The sequence below is a fragment of the Melanerpes formicivorus genome, unplaced genomic scaffold, assembly GCF_026170545.1.
Source record: "Melanerpes formicivorus ecotype bairdi unplaced genomic scaffold, bMelFor1.0.p_v2 SCAF_3, whole genome shotgun sequence".
Taxonomy (NCBI): domain Eukaryota; kingdom Metazoa; phylum Chordata; class Aves; order Piciformes; family Picidae; genus Melanerpes; species Melanerpes formicivorus.
The window spans coordinates 26,375,627-26,392,174 of record NW_027142355.1 but is presented as its reverse complement, the minus strand read 5'-3'; the positions used below and the strand labels follow the sequence as shown (position 1 = coordinate 26,392,174).

The following is a 16,548-nucleotide window of genomic DNA, read 5'->3' as shown; positions in this document are numbered from 1 at the left end:
GAGGTGACAATAAATGGCATAAGGCCATGACGGAGACACACCAAGAAGGCCATCCCACTGCAAATGGATAATGGTTTTATTTTCCATGCAGCACACAGGAAACCAAGAAACTCCCTGACATGGGATGTGCCAGAGGCTGGAAATACAAGTTCCGGTATCTGATTTAGACTCAAGGCATGGAGATGGGCTCTAGATGAGCTACTAAAGCTCTAGTACCTTGGACATGGGAGGGAGACCCTTTGTCCCACTAATCTTCTTGAGTTTGGTGGGAGGATTGGAGCCTGCCAAAAGGGAGAACAGAAAATGAAACTCCTAGGGGGTGAAAGCTGCAGAAAGTGGCCTGGAAGATGGGAGTCTATGAATGAAATCAAAAGCACATTGAAAGGAACATGGACCAAAGCAAAGCACCCATCTGTCAGCCAGAAGACTTGGTGCTGAGAGGGAGGGCTGACTCTCACCCTCCCCTGAAGAGTAGGATTGGATTTTCCATCTTAATGTGCTCTTGTCCGTGTCACTATTGTGTTGAGAGGGACCCTGTGTGTCCTGGGGTGGCTTTGTTCCTGGGAGCAAGACAGGACATCATTGAAGATGATGGAGTGCTGGAATCTGAGGCCCAGGGAGGTCATGGAGTCTCCTTCTCTGCAGACTTTCAAACCCACCAGGTGGACATGATCCTGTACAACCTGCTGTAGATGTACCTCCTTTGACAGGGAGCTGGACTAGATAATCTCCAGATGTCCCTTTCAGACCTCACTATTCTGTGATCCCAGGAGCAGGGCTGGGATCTGGGCCCACACTCCTGGGAGTGGGCAGAACATCCAAAGAGGGGGATGGGACATCCCAGGAGCATGAGGCTCTTTTCTTTCATGTTATCACTTGTTTCTTGGGAGAAGAGACCAACCCTACCTGTCTCCAACCTCCTTTCAGGGAGTTGTAGAGAGCCAGAAGATCTCCCCTCATCCTCCTTCTCTCCAGGCTAAACACCGCCAGGTCCCTCAGCTGTTCTTCAGAAGACCTCTTCTCCAGACCCTTCACCAGCTTTGTTACCTTCCCCTGGACACATTCCAGCACCTCAATGGCCCCAAAACTGAACCCAGTACTTAAGGTGAGGCATCACCAGTACTAGGTGCAAGGGGGCAAATCTTTCCTTGTCCTGCTTGTCACAGGAGCAGCATATCTGATTTGCTTTGATGTGGGTGAAGGAAGCTTTTGAGCATTGCCAAGGAGGAGGAATTAAAGAGGGTTCCTGGAGGCCAGGAAGACCTGCCTGCCTGGGGGAAGGATTTTGAAGAGGCTGGATGGGACCCTGCAGTAGGTGCAGGAGGATCTGTCAGCCAGCACAAGTGTGAGGTGGCTGTGCACCCACACCTGAGCAAACCAAGCTTTTGGAGGACAATGCCAAGAGTTTGGGTTTCACCCCTGTGTGAAATGGCAGGGGAGACCCAATCCTCACATGGCTTCTCCAGAGCCTCACATCTTTAATGCTGTCCTTCCTGAGCATGGTGGCATTGGCTCTGCATGCTCCCAGCCCCAGGTGTGTTCTGATGGAAATGTCAGTGCTCCTCTTTACATCCAGCTTCCTCATGAAATCTGGCTGCCCTGACCTCCACCTGTGTCTCATCCCTTCCAAGCTGAGGAGGAAGATTAATTGTGGAAGGGTTTGTCCAAGATCATTGTGGGTGTGGTGAGATTCCCTCACAGGGATGCATCTAGGGAGGGAAGTTCTCTGCTTTCTCCATCACTCATCATCAACTGATATCTGCTGTCCCCATCCCAGTTTTGGACATGCAAACAGAGCCTCCCTTGTGCCAGCAGATACTTTGGGCTCATCTACTCCCATGGTGTCACTTCAATGTTATTTGCCTTCAGTGAAGGGAGCAGAAGAAAGACCCAGGCATGGGCCTCAGGCATGTGGGTTTCCACACGGGCCTGAAATGTTGCCTGTGTCTGACCTGGTGCTGGGAAATGACCCCAAGTAGGGCTGGTGCAGATCCCCACAGCAGCTGATGGTGGGGAAAACCCTGCTCCCAACCTGGACTTGTGCTGTACTGGAGCTCACTGGGGAAAATCCCTTCAACTTTCTGCTCAAAGCAATGGTTTCTCCCTTGGCTCTGTCACTTTTTGCTGCGCCAAGACTCCTCTAGACAGGTCTAGAAAGTCTGAGTTGGACAACCTGGGGACACCTCCAGCCAGATCCAGAAAGGGATGAGAGTGTGTCCAGCTGCACACCTGGCCGGGTCTGGGCTTGCTTTGTCCTGCTTTGCCTGACCACAAATGTTTATGTGGGCCTCAGTTTCCCTGGGTGTAAAACAAGGAAAACGCCTGATGGACCTGGTATGTGATTTTGGTTTTGGTTCTTAGTCTTCAGATGAATTTGGGTCCTGAGTTCCCAGGCTGTGCATCAGCTAGAAACCTTGGTCTCACAAGCATGTGCTGTCTGGGGCTGAATTCAGCTGTGTCACTGTCTCTGGGTGCCAGTGGGATGGTGAAGAGATGTCTCCAGCTGTCTCTGGAAATGGCTGCCAAGCCTTCAACCTGAGACATGCATCCTCTTAATGTTCCACCTGCAGTGCTCTCCATGACCATGCTCTGGATAGGGCTGGTGGAAACTGCATTGCTGCTCTTGTCAAACTCCTCTTGGGAAAGAGGGATCAAATCTGTCTCCGCTTCCCATGCCTGCTGCATGCTGGGATGCGGGCTATGAGATGCAGTTTCTTGGAGCTGGGCTGGGAGGTGAAGAGAAAGGGAGGTTTAAAGGAAGGAATAAATAGTCCAAAGTGAAGGGTTGGGAGCTTGCTGAGCCTGGCGTTCAGTGGAGGGTGGAAAAGAGCAAGCTGACAGGGGACAGTCTGTGTATGGGGAGCCCCAGGACTGGAACAGAAGTCTACCAGGAAACGGAGAGAGAGAGAAAGATGGGGAGGGGGATTGGACAACAGGGACAGACCCCATGGGGTGTTTCTGGAGCAGCCAGGGAGGGACCTGCAACTCCTGGGTCCAAACTCACCAACCCAAGGCCTGGGGACACTCATGAAGGGCCATGTGGATGTGGAAGTTGATGCTGTCCCAGCTGTGGTCACTGAAGCTGCTGGTGAGAAAAGGGGTGGTTGCAAGTCTACCTTATAACCGAGAGAGGCCTCAAAAGGAGAACTAGGAGATCTCTCCTGAGGCCCCCTGACCAGTCTCCTTTTTGCCTTCTCAGTGGTGATGACTGTGTGTAGGGACAGTTTTGTGTTTGGGGACCTGTGAAGCAGTAGCATCTGGACTGTGGTGGGAACAGGGCTGTGAGGCCAAGCTGGAGAGATGCTTTGGAAAGGCTATGGATCCACACAGACCTGAGCGAGACCTGGTGGAGGCGATGGGAGAACAAAGCATTGGAAACTCAAGAGATTGTAGCTTTAATCAGGGATCTTCCAGAGGTGACACCCCGCCTTGGACACAAGCCTCTTCCCTGCGCATGGATATGTCCCGGAGGAGGGATGGAGGAAATCAGGGAGGAGAGAAGGAGGAAGAAGAGATATGAAAGTTAGGTAGCTCTAGGGGTCAAAAATATACAACACTGCTATCATACACGGCCGTCAGTCCCCTCTGGCCAGCAGGCTGGGGCTGGGTGGTGGCTCCAGGCAGCCAGCCCCGCTCCGAGTTGCCCCTGCCCCCCGGGAGGTCACTTCCGCCGGCCGATCTGGGCCATCAGGTGGGCGTTGGCGGCCGCCTTGGCCCGCAAGTTCTTGGCCTTGGCGATGTTGAAGAGGATGTTCATGATGTTGGTGGGGACGTCGAGAGAGAGGGTGACCTTGGTGCGGCGGTCGCTCTTGGCCCGGTTCTGGTAGCTCTTCCCCTTCACCTGCGCCTGCGAGACATATTTGTAATGGCCTTCCCCCGGGAACGTCCTTTTCCCCATCTCTTCATCCACCACGTCCTCCACCTCCTCCTCCTCCTCAGATGCCTCCTCTGGTGATGGGGAGGCGAGGCCACGCTTGTCCAAGATGGTGTTTTCCGCTGGGTGGCTCTTCTGGGCTTCAGAGAGGGCTGCGTTGAGGCAGCTGAAGATGGAGGCTGTGTTGTAGAGGCGGAGAGTCCGGCCGGTCTCGGTGGCACAGAGGAGGGTGAGGAGGAGCAGCAGCCTGGTGTGGGGCATTGTGGTGACCTGCCTGGTGGAGAGAGCGAGGGGAGAGTAGAGTTGGATATGAACTTCCCACAAAGCCCAGGGCAGACCACCATCAGCCATTTTCCCACATCCCATAGACCTGGGTTCCCCTCCCAGGTGTTGCACTCTTGGCTCCACCTTCCAGGTGTCCCCATTCCATCTAATGATTAGGACAGGGGGCAATGATTTGTCTTGGGGTTTCCTCCTTCAAAGTGCAGCCCCCCCAGCCTTTGGTTTTGGGGTGCTGGATAGGTGGTGGGATGCTCAAAGTGCAACCCTTCAGACTCCAGGAGGGCGTCCTGGACAGGAGGATTTGGCCATCCCTTCACTGAAACACAAGTGCCTCCTTCAGGAGAGCTGGTTTCTATAGTAGGTACCCCCTTGTCTGGGATAATCTCATTCGTGTCCCCTGGCAACCTTCTCCACCTTGCTAACACCTCCACTGAGTAACCGCAGGTACCACCAGCTGTGTAAAGGGAATTTTCCTTTCAGTTCCTCTATGCTCAGCCTGAAGCCACCAGAGAAGTTCCTGCACTCTTTGAAGCCAGAAATTGACTCTTTACCTACTCACACAACTCACTTTGCAAAGCACACAGAGAGCAGGGGACAGTCAGCCCGAATGCTGGAGGGCTGATCTACCAGCCATCCAGTGTGATGGCTCCATGACCCCTCTCCAGCGCTGGCCTTGGATGCTCTGGGGATTCTTGTTACCCTTTGGCTCCATCCCCAGGGTCCCCTTCCACCCTGGGTTCAGAACAGGCTACCCCATCTACTAGATGCCCTTTAAGGGTCCTTCCCAGCCCCAAGCATTCTATGATTCTATGATTTGATGGCACATTTGGGACACAACCCTTCTGTGGACAGCCCTGCCTGGGGACTTGGGGGTATCTCCAAAACCACAGCTCAGCAGCATCCCTCCCTACATGAAATATAATCATGCTGGGGGCTTGGGAAGGCTGAAGACCTCTGCAGAACCTCCCCATTTCTATCTTTTCAGGAAGCGACCTATCTCCCATTATCCCCACCCAGCCACTCAAGAAGGCCGCCCAAAGGGACATCCCGGTGGGGGTCTTTGCCCACCTCGAGGTCAGACGGATGCTCCCAAGGCCAGCCCTGAGGTCACCCAGCCCCTTCGGGCTCAGGGACTCGTGCGGACATTCCCAATCTTCGGGCCCCATCTTGTGGCAAGTAGATCTCATGGCAAGCCCTGGCCATAGGGAGACTGGGGTAGGTTTATCAACCCTTCGCTCTGCCCTTCGCTGGCTCTCAGTGGAGCTTCCCCAGGCAACAACCATCCCCTTAGCTCTGCCCTGCGTCTAGATGAAAGATGAAGGGTTTGTGGCAACCGTGGTGTGACCCAGGCAGCACCACCAAAGCCATGAGTGTAGGAGAGGGCTGGAAAACCCTTCCCCAGGCACACAAACCCTATGGGAGGGCAATTTGGATTCAAATCTCTCCTTCTCTTAGTCCCACATTTATATTCTGGGACTTAGTTTCTGGCTACTAAAGTGTAACAGAATGAAGAACTTCCTCCTACCCCAAAAGTTTCCCCTTTGAAGCTGTGATGTAGCTCTGGGTGAAGCAGCTCCCCCCACCCCCAGCAAACTCCCTGCTACATTTCTTATGCCTGATTGAATTCCCTGCTCTCCTGGGGACATTGTTTGGCCCTGAGCTGTTGGATGGAGAATAGAAACATCTTCAAAAGCCCTTGCAGAACCTGCACAGGCCAGGAGAGAACTGAGCTGGTTTGAGCTGTCACTGGCCTCACCAGGGCTGTGGAGCAGCATCTTCACCTCACCTCTTCCCAAAGCAGCATGTCCACCTCACTGCTCCTTGTAGCAGCATCTCAACCTCACCTCTCCACCTCACCTTGATGCATCATCTCCACCTTGCCTCTCCCCCTAGCAGCATCTCCAACTCACTGCTCCTTGTAGCAGCATGTCCACCTTGCCTCTCCACCTCACCTCTTCTTGATGCCTCATCTCCAGCTCACCTCTCCCAGTAGCAGCACCTCCAGCTCACCTCTCCCAGCAGCAGCATCTCCACCTCACCTCTCCCAGCAGCAGCACCTCCACCTCACCTCTCCCCAAAGCAGCACCTCCAGCTCACCTCTCCCCAAAGCAGCATCTCCACCTCACCTCTCCCAGCAGCAGCATCTCCACCTCACCTCCCCCAGTAGCAGCACTTCCACCTCACCTCTCCCAGTAGCAGCATCTCCACCTCACCTCTCCCAGTAGCAGCATCTCCATGTCACCTCTCCCAGTAGCAGCATCTCCACCTCACCTCTCCCAGTAGCAGCATCTCCACCTCACCTCTCCCAGTAGCAGCACCTCCACCTCACCTCTCCCAGTAGCAGCATCTCCATGTCACCTCCCCCAGTAGCAGCATCTCCATGTCACCTCTCCCAGTAGCAGCATCTCCACCTCACCTCTCCCAGTAGCATCCTGCCCACTTCTCCTCTTTCTGACAGCTATTTCATGACTGAAATGGGTGTTTTGACCCCATGGCCATACTTCCCAGTCCCAGTGTGATGGGTACCTTGGGGAGGGGGGGGAGAAAAAAGAAAAAAAAGCAAAACTCAAGTTAAGCCAGTAAAAAGTATGCATCAGCAGGAGCTGATATTGTGGAGTTTAATGTTTTAATTTTTTTTAATGGATTCTTTTCATGTCCTAGCATGCCAGTAAGTTTGTTTGGATCAGGAAGCAAGCTGGGATTTAGTTTTATCCCCCTAAAAAATACATAAATAATAAAAAAACACAATGAGCAGAAGAAAAGCCTCCTGCAGCAGATCTGAGGAAGATGGAGTTAAATCTGCTGCTGCTGGAGGGTGACCTACAGGTCCATGCCTGCTGGTGGAAATTGCTGGGATGCCCATGAGCAATTTCCAGGCAGAGTACAGAGATAGTGCCAACAGCCACGGTGGGACCATTTTTGTGTCAGCTGAAGATTGCCTCTTGGCTTTCAGGAAGAAAAAGTCAATCCCTCCAGCAAGGCAGCTCTGCAAACTAGGGATGAAGCTATGAACTGGGTATCACAGGCTCCTTGGCAGCAAAGATGATGGATGAAGCTATTTTTTTTCCCCCCATCAAAAAGTCTGGTATAAAAGAACACTGTGGATGAGACCTGGATACCTTCTGAACTCTTTCTGCCTCCACTTTCCTAATGAATCCTTTCTGACCATGCTGATTCCCAAAGGCTTCAAAATTCCAGCTGCCCTGGTACGAACTGGGCAACATCCTCCTCTCCTCCTCATCCCAGCAGTGAGTTATAGCCTTTTTCATTTCCCAAGAGTTCCAAACCTTTCCCATGCCTGATCTACCTCCCAATATTGTTAGAGTAATAAAATATATATTACCTAGATTTTCAAATTCCTGAGATTTCCAAACCTTTTCCGTGCTGCCCAGCCTGATCTAACTCAAAAAACTGTTAAAGTAATGATAATAATAAAAAAGATTCCCCCCCCCCCCCTTTGTTTTTGTTCAGGAGGGAGGGTTTGGGGGGAAGTTTCTCAATATACTGAAGTTTTTCCCAACCTTGTCTTCTTTTTTTTTTTTCTTAGAGGGAAAGGTGGAATCTGCTTTCCCATGGAAAACACTGAAATATTTAAAGGTTCTGCTAAAGGAGCTGGATGCGGGTTAAGAAATGAAACCCAGGCACTTACCTGGGTCTGTAGCCTTACTCTTTGATTTCTCAGCATTTCCTAACCTTCCTCATGCTGCCCAGCCTGATCTAACTCCCAAGTTGTTATAGTGATAACAACAAAAAAATCTTCCTTACTTTTTCTGATGTCCCAACATTTCCAAACCTTCCTCATGCTGCCCAGCCTGATCTATTCCCCAAAATTATTATAGCAGTAAGAAAAAGATTCCTTACTTTCTGATGTCCCAACATTTCCAAAGCTTTCTCATGCTGCCCAGCCTGACCTACTCCCCCCAAATTATTATAGCAATAAGAAAAAAGTTCCTTTTTGATTGCCCAACATTTCCAAACCTTCCTCATGCTGCCCAGCCTGATCTCACTCCCAAATTGTTATAGTAATAACAACAAAAAAATCCTCCTTACTTTCTGATGTCCCAAGATTTCCAAACCTTTCTCATGCTGCCCAGCCTGATCTAACTCCCAAATTGTTGGGGTGACAACAACAAAAAAATCCTCCTTACTTTCTGATGTCCCAAGATTTCCAAACCTTCCTCATGCTGCCCAGCCTGATCTATTCCCCAAAATTATTATAGCAGTAAGAAAAAGATTCCTTACTTTCTGATGTCCCAACATTTCCAAACCTTCCTCATGCTGCCCAGCCTGATCTACTCCTCAAAATTATTATAGCAATAAGAAAAGGTTCCTTAATTTTTGATGTCCCAACATTTCCAAACCTTCCTCATGCTGCCCAGCCTGATCTACTCCCCCAAATTATTATAGCAATAAGAAAAAGATCCTCCTTACTTTCTGATGTCCCAAGATTTCCAAACCTTTCTCATGCTGCCCAGCCTGATCTACCTCCAAAAACTCCTGAAGTAATAGTAATAATAATCATTAAAAAATTACATTTCTTTGCTCAGGAGGAGGGAGCAAAGATTTCTATTCTGGATTTATAGCCTTACTTCCTTCCCCCTCCCCCCCCCCCAATTTATCAACATTTCCCAACCTTTCTTGTGCTGCTCAGCTTGATCTACTTCCAAAAAAAACCCTTAAAATAATGATAATGTTAATAATTATGATAATATAATAATGACAACAACAACAGCAACAACATTTAATAATAATAATAAATAAAAATAATAACATTTCTTTGCTCGGGAGGGAGGGGTTGGGAGGAAGTTTCTTAATCCCTTGAAGAGTTTTCCCAGTCCTGCCTTTCTTTTTATTTCTTTCTTTCTTTTTTTTTCCTTCCCAAAAATCTGCTTTCCCAAGGAACACACTGAAATATTTCAAGTTTCTGCTGAAGGAGCTGGATGCTGCTTAAGAAATGAAAAAAAAAAACACCCAAATACAGGCACTCATGGAGATTTATAGCCTTGCTCTTTTGATTTCCAAACCCTTCCCATGCTGCCAGCCCAATCTAACTCTGAAAACTGTTACAATAAGAATAATAACAACAACAGCAACAACAATAAAAAAGATATTTCTCTGCTCGGGAGGGAGGGCTGGAGGGGCATCTCTTGCTATACTGAACATCTTTTTCCCGATCTTGCCTTCTTTTTGCTTCGTCTTGCAGGGAAAGGCGGGCTCTGCTCTCCCACTGAAATGTTTGAAGTTTCGGCAGAAGGAGCTGGATGCTGCTTTAAGGAATGAAATCCAGGCACTCACCTACCTGGTTGTCCTCGGTGGTCAGGATGGGAAAGGGATTGCTGTGGTCTCACTCCAAGGAGAGAAGCATCAGGCACGTTCTCCTGAACTTCTGCACCCTGGCTTTTCTTTTATTGTTATTCCAGAGGCTAGTGAGATTTTTTTTTTCCCTTTTCTTTTATTTTTTTTTTTTTCCTGTTGGTCTCTCTATGGAAACGCTTTCCCCCTCCCTCGTGTATCTATAAAAATGAGAGATCACGAGGTCTGAGTCGTAACTCCAGACGTGGAGCCTTCGTTTGGGGCATGATTGCATTAAAATGAAATCAGACGGAGCCGGGAACGTCATGGGGCTGTGGTGCCTCTCCCCATTCAGAAGGGGGAAAAAAAAAACCCCACACAACGCAGAAGGAGGGGAGAGGGGGTGGTGAGGGGGCTGAGGGGGAAAGAGAGGGAAACAAACGAAAAAAAAGATTCCTGAACCCAACAGCCTGGTGAGAGTCACCCACAAGTGGAGTTGTTACCGATGTTGGGACTTTGTAGGATCATCCAGATGTGCTTTCCCCCCACTCCTCCAGGTAGCTAGGTGCTCACTGCAAAGATGTTTGAAATGCAAAGGCTTTCACACCCCCTAAGGATGTTTGTTGGGGCTTTCAGAGTTAATTAACAGCCTTATCCCAATTAATGTGTTTCTTTTTTGATGAGTGGGGCCGGTGGAGCACCTTGGCAGGGGTTTGCCCCAGGCCAGTGCTTATAAACCTCATCACCAATGAGGACAGGATTGCCCTGCTACACTGCTCCACCCTCTGCCTGTTTTCCCATCTCTGGGGGCTTTTCTCTTGCCATGCAGGCAGAGAAAACCCCGGATATTTTGGGATAGTTTGGGGAACTTGTTCTAGGGTGTGGTAGTGTGGTCCCAGGTGCAGCATGGAGAAAAAGGATAATGCGTGTCTTGGACACCTTCAAACTCCCTAAAGCCACCCAGATTAATTCAGATTGCCCCAAGACAGCAGCCAGGCAGAAAAAAAACCAAACCAAAGCAAAAAACCCATCCTGCAATCCCAGGACCATTCTGGTCCTGGTGTGGTCAGACAGAGGTCTCCTGCAGTGTCCCATGGCACTGTTTTGCAAGCAGCAATGCTTTGTGCTACAAGGGGAATGGAGTTGCAGATCTCCCTCCTGGAAACAGGGGTTGTTCCATGTGGTTCTGTGCTCAGACCCCCAAAAAGAGTAAAATCTCTGGTGGAGGGTCCTTCCAATGGCCACTTCAGATCTGCAGCTGGGCCGGTGGCTCCAGGATGCTGCTGAGCCCTGCCTCTAGAGCTCTTCCCTGAAACTTGCTTTGAAATGTCATAGCCACCTTCTTCTAAGCAAAGGCTGGTAAGGAGCTGTTAGAATTGTAGAATCAGAGAACTGTTGGGTTTGGAAGAGACCTTTGAGATCATCAGGTCCAAACACTGGGAAAACACAAATCCTACCATAAGAGGGGAAAAATCTCTAGGCAGCCCCATGAAAGAAACAGCAGCCAATAGTGAGCCTAGATGCTTTCCAGATTGGGGTGGGGAGATGTTCTCACTCTTGATCCACATAGAAGTGATGGTCACAGCTCTTCCTTTGAAGAAGAGGAGCCATGACTGTGATACTACTGGATAAGCATCTTCTCACACAGCCTCTGAAGATGCTGGGCCATTGTCTGAGGGGCAGCCACTGGTAATGCTGAGAGCTCCTCTTTGGCTTTACTCATGGGCAGAGAGTTTTCCCCTTAGTCACCTCCAGCTGTTGACTGAGACACATCAGGATCCACCACTCCAGTAGTTCACTCCTCTCTCATTTTCATTTGAAGCCTTCACCTCCCAGACAAGTTTGCCTTTCCTCTCCCTCACTGGGACCTGGAAGATGGTTTGGTTACTCAAATCTGTGGAGTGTTTGGATGTACTTTTAGGCAAGCAAACCCACCTGCAGACTTCAACATAAAGAGCTGGGTAGTCTCCTTTCTAGCAAGAGTGGGGGAAATCACCATCTCATCTGCAGTCCTCTCTCCTCTCCTGCTGGTAAAAGCTTGTGGACTCATTTATTGCAGAGGCACAAGGGCTTCATGGTCCCTGGAGCTGATGAAGCCCTTCAGCTCATGCTTTGTGGTGAGGAAGCAGTGATGGATGGAGAGCTATTTCCAAGCTATCCCCTGTGGTGGAAGTCTATTAAAATGATTTCCCTTTGTGCTTATTGTGGATGTGTGAGCATTATCCTCAGCAACCTTTGGCTCCTTCCTGCTTGGCTTCTGTCCTGCCTTTTCTCAACCTTCACAGGGTGAGAAGAACTTGAGTTGGTAACTAACTGAGCTGGTAGCTCAGTTAGTGTTGCTGGACGTTGCAGGGATCCCTGAAGCTGGCAGGAAGCACCTAACATAATAGAAGCCTGAAGCTTGACAGGAGGTATCTAAGTATGCAGTTCTATCTCCAGAGAGGGAGACTCCACAACACCCCTGGGCAGCCTGTTCCAGTGTTTGTCACCCTCACAGCAAAACATTTTTTTCTTCTGTTTCCATGGAACTTCCTATGCCTCAGCTCTCACCCATTGCCCTTTGTCCTGTCACTGGGCATCACCGAGCAGATCCTGGAGCCTGGCTACATCCTCTTGGCACACACCCTGCATGTATTTATAAACACCTCTCCCCCTCAGTCACCCCTCAGCCTCCTCCTCTCCAGACTACAGAGAAATCAAGACCTGAGAGAAATCGAGACCTGGTGCCCCTGATCACCTCCAGGGGTTCCTTCAGGCCAAAAGTGAAGCCCTGCTATGGCCAAAATCCCTGGGAACTTGTGATTCAGGTATCTGGGGAAGGGAATGTAGGTTCAGGAAAGGTGTGGTGTCAAAGTAGATTAATTAAGCTTTCCTAAAGCCCACTTTCTCCCAGAGGTGTTGGGGGTCTTTAACCCATCTCAGTGCATCTCCAAGGTGATTTAAACTCTATGAGGATCACAGGCTGGGATGGAGTAAGAGGGTGTTTGTCAGTGCCAGTTCCCTCTTGGGCTCTTTGCCTTGCATGAAAGGGTGGCAAGGGCAAGTTACCCACCTCCAACACAGGTCCATCTTCACGTGATTGGGATTGAACCTTGCCCCAATTGACTGAATTGGGTGGCAATGGATCCCAAAGGACTCAGAGGACAAGGACAGGAAAGCAGACTGAAAGGGAGGGACTCCATGCTTAACAAGCTACTTTCCTGGGCATTCAGGCTTGAGACAGAACCATAGAACAGCTGAGGTTGGAAGAGACCTCTGAGGCCATCAAGTCCAACCGCTCACCTAGAGCTTGCAATCTCATGACTCCAAAGGCAAGAAGCAATTAAATCACCCCTGAAGGCATAACACATTTGAAGGCATGGTGTATGCAAATGGATCCCCTCACCAAAGTCAATCCTGGTGCCAGAAAAAAAACTATATAAATGGGGTCTTCATTCTTTTATTTCCTGCAGAAGACAAAAACTGTCTGAGAGAGAAGCTGGAGCATGGCACTGAACAAGTTTTCTGTCATTCACCACTGGAGCCATTGGAGATCTATCTTCTGAGCAGATACTACAGTGTATTTCTATGTTTCATTTGCCCATAAACCACTTTCCTGGTGGGAAGGAACAGTGCAGAACAATGTTTTTACAGGAGGCAAATCTGCAAGCCAGATATGGAGTCGTTACAGTGATTTCATTAGGGGAAAATAGGAAAGACAGCACCTAAGAAAGAAAGGTAGGAGAAGTCCAAGTGCTTGGTTCATCCTTACCAGTCTGTTTTAAAAGCAGCTCCAGCTGGTTTAGCTGTCACTATTGGGCTACCATGGATTCCAGATGCTTGCTTTGGTCTTTTCAAGGGATGGGAAAGGAGATTATTTTTTGTCCTGCAAAACTCAAAGTGGCATGGCACGAAAGTGACTCCAGTTGACCCTAGGGAAGGAGGGACACACACTATCAACACCCTGGGCAACACCCTGGGGCACACATGGGAGGTGGGTGGTGGCAGAGAGGACTCAAATTCTCAAAACAAGTGGCCATCAGATGGAGAGAGAGGATTCTGTCCCTCTGCTCTGCTCAGACCCCACCTGCAGTGCTGGGGCCAGCTCTGGAATCCTTAGCACAGCAGAGACATGGACCTGTTGGAGTAGTGGCAGAGAAGACCACAGCAATGATGGGAGGGCTGGAAGCCCTCTGCTGTGAGGTCAGGCTGAGAGAGTTGAGGTTGTTCAACCTGGAGAAGGGAAGGCTCCAGGGAGACCTTCTGGTGGCCTTTCAGTGCTTAAAGGGGCTGAGAAAAAGCTGGGGACAGAAGACATTTTAGCAGGGCCTGTTGTGAGAGGGCAAGGGGTGATGGCTTTTAAACTAAAAGAGGAAGATTTAGATTAGAGAGAAGGAAGAAAATGTTTACACTGAGCATGGTGAGACCCTGTCCCAGGTTGCCCAAAGAGGTGGTAGATGCCCCATCCCTGGCACCATTTCAAGTCAGGCTGTTTGAATCTCTGAGCAACCTACCTGAGTTGCAGATGTCCCTGCTGACTGTAGGTAGATGACCTTTAGAGGTCCCTTCCAACCCAACCCATTCTCTGACTCTGTTTTAAAAAGTTTCTCCCCAAATGACCAAACTTCTGCAAGATCATGTCACGACCATCCCTGCACAGCTCCCTTCTGTGTCTGTCTCTCCAGGAGCAGGACACCTTCCCACCTCTCTGCAGCCTCTCCTGCTCTCACCCAGCTCAATTTCCTTTTGTGAATCATCATTTAAAGCCAAAAAAGTGGGCAGCTGAAGAGGATCTTATTAAAGTTTCATCACTACAACCATTCTGCTACTGGGGAAAATAAGACACAGTGACTTGTGGTCATATCATAGCAAAAGCCTTGGAAGCAGAAAAAAATTGCCCCAGATACCTGCACGGAAGTTTTACGTGGCTTGGGGAGGCAAAGAGAATGTGATCTGAGGACCTCTTTAGTGATTCCAGAATCACAATTGCTTAGAATTGGACATGGATGCACTGTAGAGCCATAGAGGGGCTCGGAGGGACGTTTCTGGTTTGCCTCATCTCCTCCTGAATCATCTCTAAGACTCAATCTACATTTCCAAGGCTGTAGAGAGAGAAGGATCTCATTGTGATATGAGACTGCCCCTCTCCCATTGCACCATAACCCTACAGAGAACTGCCCTTCCTCTCCCATGAGCCTGATTTTTGGTGGGTTACTTTTCCAGTTGACCCCATTTTGGGGATGATTTTCACTCTTTCCAACAGCTCAGCAGAAAGTCATCATAGAATCACAGAATGCCTTGGGTTTGGAGGTGCTGTAAGGATCATCTCATTCCATCCCACCTGCCATAGACAGGGACACCTTCCACTAGGCCAGGCTGCTTAAAGTCCCATCTAGCCTGGCTTTGAACACTTCTTCTCTGGGCAACCTGTACCAGTGTCTCACCACCCTCACAGTAGAGAATTTCTTCCTAACACCCAATCTAAATCAACCCTCTTTTTGTTTAAAGGGCCGTGTAGATGCCGAGGGACCTGGATCATCTCTGTGATGAGGAAAGGCTGAGAACCCTGGGGCTGTTGAGCCTGAAGAAGAGCAGCTTGAGAGGGGCTATGCTCAATGCTCAGCAGGACCTAAAGGGTGGGAAGCAAGAGGGTGAGGACTGACTCTTTTCAGTGGTAGCCAGTAACAGGACAAGGAGCAATCCAGAAGGTTCCATCTGAACATGAGAAAAACTTCTTTCCTGTGAGGGCGATGGAGATCTGGAGCAGGCTGCCCAGAGAAGTTGTGAAGTCTCCTTCTCCGGAGAGATTCCAACCCCACCTGACCACTGTGATCCTGGGTAAGCTGTTGTGGGTGACCCTGCTTGAGCATGGAGGTTGGACTGGATGATATCCAGAGGTTCCTTCCAACCTGCACCATGCTTGGTTGCTGTGAAACCATTACCCCTGGTCCTACCACTCCACTCTCTGATAAACAGCCCTCTCTCCATCTTTCCTGTAAGCCCCCTTTAAGTTCTTGCATGTCCCTCCAAGGTGACTGTAGAGCCCTGTCACTTCAAATTAGGAACTCAGCAGAAGGATGAGAGGAGCAGGGGACGTAGAGCTTGTTAGTTTTGCAGGGGTTGAATTATTCTTTTGCCTTTCTTGCCCTTTTTCCCCACCTTCTTGGGCCCCAAGTCTCTTGCTGCTTCTGGGTCACAGGGGATTTACAACTGCACGAGAAGCACTTGGCTGCCTGTAATGAGCCCACCCCACCTTCAGCCTTTCAAGTTCCTGGCAATTAATGAGCTTTTCTTTGAGCTCTTGATGCAAATGCAAGATCAGAAAGTCTCTTTGGGACAAAATTTGCTGGGGCTGTTTTGCACATTGCTCCATGTGCTTCTCCAAGGATACCTTGGGCCAAGCCTGAAGACGAGCTTCAGCACTGACATCAAGAAAACTTGGTTCTTGATGTTTTCCCTCCAAAGGAAAGAAAGAAAAGCAATGAAAAAGAAGAAGAAAAAAAACCCCTTAAATCCTCCAAATTGTCTTCCCCAAATGTTGGCTGCAATGTTGTAGTTGCTCTCTCTGTGTTGTACTTCCCACCCCTTCTACAAATAGGTGTGGCCTCACCAGTGCTGAGTACAGGGGTACAATCCCTTCCTTACAGATTACTTCTCTACCAGTGGATTGTATTGCTTCTCCCTAAGTTCTTTGCCAGTGGGATCATGGCCATGGATTGTCCCCTTGGCTTTGTGATCCATAGGGAGGTGCTTGGGATGGTCATAGGTGCAGAGTGGGATACATCTAGTGGATGTGGGGTGCACCGCTGGGGCTCAGGGATGCTCAAGGCAGAGGATGGGCCAGGAGCCATCCAGAGGAAGCCTGAGGGATCAACTGGGATTTACCAAGATGTTTTGGGGAGCAAAATGGGGCAGCACAGACAGTCTGAAACAGCTCCCACAGAAGAACCATCTCCTGGATAGGGAAAACTTTTCTTTGTTTTACTTCCTAACTCACATACCAATGATGTCAGGGGCAAATACATCCTCATTTTTGTTCCTGCTTGTCCCAGCTCATACAAGCAGTGATGCCTTCCTCGACACACAAGTTTCTTTCAGGCTTTTTCAGCATTTTCCCTCTT

The 16,548-nt window shown here is 49.5% G+C and overlaps 1 protein-coding gene across 1 annotated transcript in view; it reads right to left on the bottom strand.

Annotated features, from left to right (window-relative positions):
- Nucleotides 1-3,748: 3,748 nt before the first annotated feature.
- LOC137457271 (collagen alpha-1(VII) chain-like) overlaps nt 3,749-16,548 on the bottom strand; it is a 133,392-nt gene continuing 120,592 nt past the window's right edge. Inside the window, exon 77 of the mRNA XM_068169106.1 lies at nt 3,749-4,148. Within this exon, the coding sequence (XP_068025207.1) occupies nt 3,838-4,148 (311 nt within the window). The 3' untranslated portion in view covers nt 3,749-3,837. The remainder of the gene's footprint in view (nt 4,149-16,548) is intronic.